At 44.1% G+C, this 8,598-nt stretch overlaps 1 protein-coding gene across 1 annotated transcript in view; it reads left to right on the plus strand.

Moving 5' to 3' along the window:
- The window catches only part of LOC112242349 (vacuolar protein sorting-associated protein 8 homolog), a gene marked incomplete at its 5' end in the record, with an annotated part of 91,105 nt that overhangs the window by 33,450 nt on the left and 49,057 nt on the right, over positions 1 to 8,598 (plus strand). Inside the window, 6 exons of the mRNA XM_042318965.1 lie at positions 1,163 to 1,209; positions 1,371 to 1,527; positions 3,013 to 3,102; positions 3,285 to 3,452; positions 3,558 to 3,639; positions 3,722 to 3,804. Of these exons, the coding sequence (XP_042174899.1) occupies positions 1,163 to 1,209; positions 1,371 to 1,527; positions 3,013 to 3,102; positions 3,285 to 3,452; positions 3,558 to 3,639; positions 3,722 to 3,804 (627 nt within the window). The remainder of the gene's footprint in view (positions 1 to 1,162; positions 1,210 to 1,370; positions 1,528 to 3,012; positions 3,103 to 3,284; positions 3,453 to 3,557; positions 3,640 to 3,721; positions 3,805 to 8,598) is intronic.

An 8,598-nucleotide genomic window follows, 5' to 3' on the forward strand; every position in this document is an offset into this window, starting at 1 on the left:
CTCTGAGAGACTCTGGGTTGAGGTCAGTGGGCTGACTGTGAACGCTCTGAGAGACTCTGGGTTGAGGTCAGGGGGCTGACTGTGAACGCTCTGAGAGACTCTGGGTTGAGGTCAGGGGGCTGACTGTGAACGCTCTGAGAGACTCTGGGTTGAGGTCAGGGGGCTGACTGTGAACGCTCTGAGAGACTCTGGGTTGGGGTCAGGGGGCTGACTGTGAACGCTCTGAGAGACTCTGGGTTGAGGTCAGGGGGCTGACTGTGAACGCTCTGAGAGACTCTGGGTTGAGGTCAGGGGGCTGACTGTGAACGCTCTGAGAGACTCTGGGTTGAGGTCAGTGGGCTGACTGTGAACGCTCTGAGAGACTCTGGGTTGAGGTCAGCTGACTGTGAACGCTCTGAGAGACTCTGGGTTGAGGTCAGTGGGCTGACTGTGAACGCTCTGAGAGACTCTGGGTTGAGGTCAGCTGACTGTGAACGCTCTGAGAGACTCTGGGTTGAGGTCAGGGCTGACTGTGAACGCTCTGAGAGACTCTGGGTTGAGGTCAGGGGCTGACTGTGAACGCTCTGAGAGACTCTGGGTTGAGGCTCTGAGAGACTCTGGGTTGGGGGCTGACTGTGAACGCTCTGAGAGACTCTGGGTTGAGGTCAGAGATAAAGTAGTCTACTGTACTACTGCCAAGAGATGAGCTGTAGATGTTCCTGCCATAAGTTTCTCCTTGAAGCCTCCCCCTTGACTCTGAACAGAACCAGCGTGCGACAAAGCTGCAGGAGTTGTGACCCGTTTGCTTTGGTTGTTTTGTCTTAGTTGTGTATCTCTACTCTGTCAATTTCAATTCAAAGCTTTATTGACATGTTAACATTGCTAAAGCAAGTAAAATAGATAATAAACAAAAGTGAAATAAACAATCAGAAATTAACACGCTAGCTCTATATCTCTCACTCTATCCCTCCCTCTTTCTCTCTCCTGCTCTCTCTCTCTCTCTCTCCTGCTATCTCTCTCTCTGTCCTGCTATCTCTCTCTCTCTTTCGCTCTCCTGCTATCTCGCTATCTCTCTCTCTCTCCTGCTATCTCTACCTCTCTCTCTACCTCTCTCTCCTGCTATCTCGCTCTCTCTCTCCTGCTATCTCTCTCTCTCTCCTGCTCTCTCGCTCTCTCTCTCTAGGATGATCACCTAGTGTTCCAGTTCCTGAGGTGTCTTTTGGACCAGAGGTAAGATCCTTGGTTACTGTCTTGGAACAGAGTTTTCTCTGTGTTGTGGGTGGATTCGGGTGGGCGGAAGACATCAATATCCTAGTTGTTGTGCTCTCTGGTCTGTTTAATAAACACAACATTATTATATTATTAGAGACACACAACCGTCTGTTTCCCAGTGCTACCTCCAGGGAAGGCCCTCATCCCCAGCCTCTCCTAAGACTGAGCCCCGACCTGCATGAGCTCCACATCGGCTTGCTGTGCCGCTTCACTCCCCGGCAGCTCCCTGACTTCCTCAAGGCCTCTCAGGACTACAGACTAGAGGAGGCCGTCCAGGTAACATCCCTGCACTATAGTATAGCAGTGTGTCTGTGTGTCTGTACCTCTCAGGACTACAGACTAGAGGAGGCCATCCAGGTAACATCCCTACACTATAGTATAGCAGTGTGTCTGTGTGTCTGTACCTCTCAGGACTACAGACTAGAGGAGGCCGTCCAGGTAACATCCCTACACTATAGTATCTGTGTGTCTGTACCTCTCAGGACTACAGACTAGAGGAGGCCGTCCAGGTAACATCCCTACACTATAGTATAGCAGTGTGTCTGTGTCTGTACCTCTCAGGACTACAGACTAGAGGAGGCCGTCCAGGTAACATCCCTGCACTATAGTATAGCAGTGTGTCTGTGTGTCTGTACCTCTCAGGACTACAGACTAGAGGAGGCCGTCCAGGTAACATCCCTGCACTATAGTATAGCAGTGTGTCTGTGTGTCTGTACCTCTCAGGACTACAGACTAGAGGAGGCCGTCCAGGTAACATCCCTGCACTATAGTATAGCAGTGTGTCTGTGTGTCTGTACCTCTCAGGACTACAGACTAGAGGAGGCCGTCCAGGTAACATCCCTGCACTATAGTATAGCAGTGTGTCTGTGTGTCTGTACCTCTCAGGACTACAGACTAGAGGAGGCCATCCAGGTAACATCCCTACACTATAGTATAGCAGTGTGTCTGTGTGTCTGTACCTCTCAGGACTACAGACTAGAGGAGGCCGTCCAGATAACATCCCTACACTATAGTATAGCTGTGTGTCTGTACCTCTCAGGACTACAGACTAGAGGAGGCCGTCCAGGTAACATCCCTGCACTATAGTATAGCAGTGTGTCTGTACCTCTCAGGACTACAGACTAGAGGAGGCCGTCCAGGTAACATCCCTACACTATAGTATAGCAGTGTCTGTCTGTACCTCTCAGGACTACAGACTAGGAGGCCATCCAGGTAACATCCCTGCACTATAGTATAGCAGTGTGTCTGTACCTCTCAGGACTACAGACTAGAGGAGGCCGTCCAGGTAACATCCCTACACTATAGTATAGCAGTGTGTCTGTGTGTATGTACCTACATGTGTGTGTGTATCTACTTTAGACTCTGTTGTCTCACTTTTAACCCTGATTGTTCTGGGGTCAAATCAATACCATTTCATAGAGGGAATATTTAACCCCAGACAGACAGTAGTGAGTAAACCCAGAGAATACACTCCCCCTGACCCAAACATACAGGGAGTGTCTCTCAATGCCTTGTGTTGCTCTCTCTCCTCTCCCTCTCTCTCTCCCTCCATCTCTCCTTTCCCTCTCTCTCTTCCTCTCTCTCCCTCCCTATCTCCCTCCATCTCTCCTTTCTCTCTCTCCCTCCCTTTCTCCCTCCCTATCTCCCTCCATCTCTCCTTTCCCTCTCTCTCTCTCTCTCTCTCTTTCTCTATCTCTCTATCTCTCTATCTATCTCTATCTCTCTATCTCTCTATCTATCTCTATCCCTCCCCCCCACTAGATAACAGAACAGTACCAGGTCCATGAAGCTACATCCTATCTGTTGGAAAAGAAAGGTGATTCTCACGGAGCCTTTCAGGTCCTGCTGAAGGTACAACATTTCTTCAGAACATCATTTTAATCTAAACCTAATTTACTTTCTGAGGTTATAACAAGGGAAATGTATTTATTCGTCATGTACTTTGAAATCAAGGAATGTGACATTAATTGATATTGCAGGAACCCTTAGAGACGGGCTTTAAGCACTTATGTTTGTACCTCTCTCTCTCTCAGACGCTGAAGGACAAACTCAGCGCTGTCACCTCAGAGAAAAGGAGTGAAGAGGAGGGGGAGACTGAGAGGGAGGAAGAGAGTCCACTGCAGAGAGTGGAGGGGTCATTGGGTGACATCATCGCTCTGTGTCACAGGAGCTCCCAGAGTCTCAACCAAGAACAGAGAGGGGTATGTGTGTCTGTCTTTCTGTGTGTCTGTCTTTCTGTGTGTCTGTGGTGTGTGTGTGTGTGTGTGTGTGTGTGTCTGGGTATAATAAACTCTCCTCTCCATCAGGTGCTGTGGTTCCCTCTGCTAGAAGCTATGATGTCACCACAGAAGCTGCTCAAGGGACCGGACACACGCACTACATCAGAGGGTGAACACACACACACACACACACACACACACACACATACACACACACATACATACATACTGAGGTGTGTGTTTCTCCCCAGTATTGAAGGAGCTCACCATGAAGGTCCTGAACAGTATGAGTAGCTTCATCCCCCTGCCTGCTATCATCCAGCGCATTCTACAGGTAATGACTCTCTGCCTCTATATATCTCTCTATATATATCTCTATATATATATATATATATCTCTATATCTATATACATCTCTCTCTCTCTCTATATATATCTCTATATATATATATATCTCTCTCTATATATCTCTCTCTCTATATATATATATCTATATATATGTGTATATATATATATATATATATATATATATATCTATATTATATATATCTCTATATATATCTGTATCTCTCTCTATATATATGTGTGTGTGTATCTCTCTCTATCTATCTATATATAAATATATATATATATATATATGTATCTCTATATATATATATCTCTATATATATTTATATATATATATATATCTCTCTATATATATCTATATATATATTTCTCTCTCTCTATATATATATCTCTCTATATATATATATATATATATCTATATATATATATATGTCTGTCTCTCTATATTTTATATATATTATATATCTCTATTTCTATCTCTCTATGTCTCTTTCTCCCAAAGTTCAGACACATACGGTATGGTGGTTAATATATTTGCCTGCCGATATATATTTGCACTCTCTACATTTCTGCAGTCAGTCTCTTTAGTGTTAAAATACTCCCAACCAGAAGGTGGCATAGTCTTATATAAAATACTATATTTCCAACCATGACAGTCTCCTTGTTAAAATGTCTTTCTCCAACCAGAAGGTGGCAGTAGTCTCTTTCTCCCAAAGTTCAGACACAACCAGAAGGTGGTTAGTAGTCTTGTTAAAATACTTTCCTCTGAACCAGGTCTGACAGTAGTCTCTTTAGTGTTAAAATACTCCCAACCAGAAGGTGGCAGTAGTCTTGTTAAAATACTCCCAACCAGAAGGTGGCAGTAGTCTTGTTAAAATACTCCCAACCAGAAGGTGACAGTAGTCTTGTTAAAATACTCCCAACCAGGTGACAGTAGCCTTGTTAAAATACTCCCAACCAGAAGGTGACAGTAGCCTTGTTAAAATACTCCCAACCAGAAGGTGACAGTAGCCTTGTTAAAATACTCCCAACCAGAAGGTGACAGAAGCCTTGTTAAAATACTCCCAACCAGAAGGTGACAGTAGCCTTGTTAAAATACTCCCAACCAGAAGGTGACAGTAGCCTTGTTAAAATACTCCCAACCAGAAGGTGACAGTAGCCTTGTTAAAATACTCCCAACCAGGTGACAGTAGCCTTGTTAAAATACTCCCAACCAGAAGGTGACAGTAGCCTTGTTAAAATACTCCCAACCAGAAGGTGACAGTAGCCTTGTTAAAATACTCCCAACCAGGTGGCAGTAGCCTTGTTAAAATACTCCCAACCAGAAGGTGGCAGTAGCCTTGTTAAAATACTCCCAACCAGAAGGTGACAGTAGCCTTGTTAAAATACTCCCAACCAGAAGGTGGCAGTAGCCTTGTTAAAATACTCCCAACCAGAAGGTGACAGTAGCCTTGTTAAAATACTCCCAACCAGAAGGTGACAGTAGCCTTGTTAAAATACTCCCAACCAGAAGGTGACAGTAGCTTTGTTAAAATACTCCCAACCAGAAGGTGGCAGTAGCTTTGTTAAAATACTCCCAACCAGAAGGTGGCAGTAGCTTTGTTAAAATACTCCCAACCAGAAGGTGTCAGTAGCCGTTGTTTGGAAACGCATATCTGTGCGTATTGCTTATGGCCTAGATTCCAGGCTAATGTTGCTATTTTGTAGAAATCCCTTGCTGTTATTAGCCAGATGACTACAGCTAGATAACTAGCTAGCAATATGACAAATAACCATTTTAATTCACTCTCCATAGTCCCTGACTACCAGTGTCAGCACATAGCCAAATGTTTAGCTAGCAAACTAACATCAGCATATTCACTAGCTAAGGACACTGCGCTAACTCAGCAGCTAACTCACAGCCAGCTTCATGGGAACTAGCTAATCCATTGTGATTTTAATTAAATGTCAATACTAGTGGTTAGCTAGCTTGGAGGAAGTATTTAGTGTTGCGTGCGTTGCGTCTGTGCACTTAGCTAGCTACTATAACCTGCATTGCATATGAAGTGTGATTAGCTCATCCGTATGGACAAAATGTACTTTTTTTTGTTGGTCTCCCCACGTGGGGGTTTGAGCTCTCTGATTGGCTCAAAGTGAAGTTGCTGGCCACTGATTGGCTAACCTCCTCACAGTAGATTTGTCGCTGCCGGGTCGGCACGCAGCAGGTTTGTATTTTGTTCTAGCAAGAGAAGGAACGGCCTCCCACTGTGGGGACTTCCTACCGGCAGTCTGTTGCCACCGATCTTCTCAGTGGTTTGATGCTTTACATGGAACGGCTTTGACAACTGCCATTTTGTACTTTAGTTGTTCACATTACAGTGATAAATTAACATTAAAAAAAAACATTATTCAGTAGGAAAATGAGCATCATAACATTTAAATAAGCTTAATATGAAGAACAACATGTTATAAATCAAAACAGAATGACTAACACACACTTAACATAATGAAAGAGAATAGGAACACACACACAGAATGACTAACACATTCTGACCACTGACCTCCTCTCGGAGGACCACTGAAAGAGGACTGAGGAGGACCACTGACCTCACACAGACCACTGACTCCTCACGGAGGACCACATTCACTGACCACTGACCTCCTCACGGAGGACCACTGACCTCACAGAGGACCACTGACCTCCTCTCGGAGGACCACTGACCTCACAGAGGACCACTGACCTCCTCACGGAGGACCACTGACCTCCTCACGGAGGACCACTGACCTCCTCACGGAGGACCACTGACCTTCTCACGGAGGACCACTGACCTCCTCACGGACGACCACTGACCTCCTCACGGATGACCACTGACCTCCTCACGGAGGACCACTGACCTCTTCACAGAGGACCACTAACCTCCAAAACCATGGCCCGCTGTGTGTGTTCCTATTCTCTTTCCTTATGTTAATTGTGTGTTAGTCATTCTGTGTGTGTGTTCCTATTCTCTTCATTATGTTAAGTGTGTGTTAGTCATTCTGTGTGTGTGTGTGTGTCCTATTCTCTTCATTATGTTATGTTAGTCATTCTGTGTGTGTGTGTCTATTCTCTTCTGTCATTCTGTGTGTGTGCTGGTGGGAGGTTAAAGTGGTCATGTGGTGTGTGTCCCTTGGTGGGCAGCAGTATCTCTGAGACTAACAGCAACACAATCCCTACTCTGACTCTGTCTGTCTGTCTGTCTGTCTGTCTGTCTGTCTGTCTGTCTGTCTGTCTGTCTGTCTGTCTGTCTGTCTGTCTGTCTGTCTGTCTGTCTGTCTGTCTCTGTGTCTCTGTGTCTCTGTGTCTCTGTGTCTCTGTGTCTGTCAATTCAATTTCAATTCAAGGGCTTTATTGGCATGGGAAACGTGTTAACATTGCCAAAGCAAGTGAGGTAGATAATATATAAAGTGAATATATAAAGTGAAATAAACAATAAAAATTAACAGTAAACATTACACATACAGAAGTTTCAAAACAATAAAGACATTACAAATGTCATATTATATATATATATACAGTGTTTTAACAATGTACAAATGGTAAAGGACACAAGATAAAATAAATAAGCATAAATATGGGTTGTATTTACAGTGGTGTTTGTTCTTCACTGGTTGCCCTTTTCTTGTGGCAACAGGTCACAAACCTTGCTGCTGTGATGGCACACTATGGAATTTCACCCAGTAGATATGGGAGTTTATCAAAATTGGATTTGTTTTCAAATTCTTTGTGGATCTGTGTAATCTGAGGGAAATATGTGTCTCTAATATAGTCATACATTGGGCAGGAGGTTAGGAAGTGCAGCTCAGTTTCCACCTCATTTTGTGGGCAGTGAGCACATAGCCTGTCTTCTCTTGAGAGCCATGTCTACCTACGGTGGCCTTTCTCAATAGCAAGGCTATGCTCACTGAGTCTGTACATAGTCAAATTAAGCTTTCCTTAATTTTGGGTCAGTCACAGTGGTCAGGTATTCTGCCACTGTGTACTCTCTGTGTAGGGCCAAATAGCATTCTAGTTTGCTCTGTTTTTTTGTTAATTCTTTCCAATGTGTCAAGTAATTATCTTTTTGTTTTCTCATGATTTGGTTGGGTCTAATTGTGCTGCTGTCACTCACTCACTCACACACACACACACACACACACACACACACACACACTCACACACACACACACACACCACACACACACACACACACACACACACACACACACACAATTCAATGGCATGATGTAACAATGTACATATTGCCAAAACTTACTTTGGATATTTACAATATGAAGATAATAAGAGTCAACGGGACAACAGTAACAATAACCAAGGGTCAAACCAACCAGACATTGAACAGTAACAATAACCAAGGGTCAAAACAACCAGACATTGAACAGTAACAATAACCAAGGGTCAAAACAACCAGGCATTGAACAGTAACAATAACCAGGGGTCAAAACAACCAGACATTGAACAGTAACAATAACCAAGGGTCAAACCAACCAGACATTGAACAGTAACAATAACCAGGGGTCAAACCAACCAGACATTGAACAGTAACAATAACCAGGGGTCAAACCAACCAGACATTGAACAGTAACAATAACCAAGGGTCAAACCAACCAGACATTGAACAGTAACAACATTAACCAAGGGTCAAAACAACCAGACATTGAACAATAACAATAAGTATACAGTAGAGGACATGTGCAGGTTGATTGGTCTGTCAGACACTGTCCCTCAACTTATAGCAGGCAGCAATGTAGTGCGCTGCCAACCC

Source organism: Oncorhynchus tshawytscha, unplaced genomic scaffold (assembly GCF_018296145.1).
Source record: "Oncorhynchus tshawytscha isolate Ot180627B unplaced genomic scaffold, Otsh_v2.0 Un_contig_5015_pilon_pilon, whole genome shotgun sequence".
Lineage (NCBI taxonomy): Eukaryota > Metazoa > Chordata > Actinopteri > Salmoniformes > Salmonidae > Oncorhynchus > Oncorhynchus tshawytscha.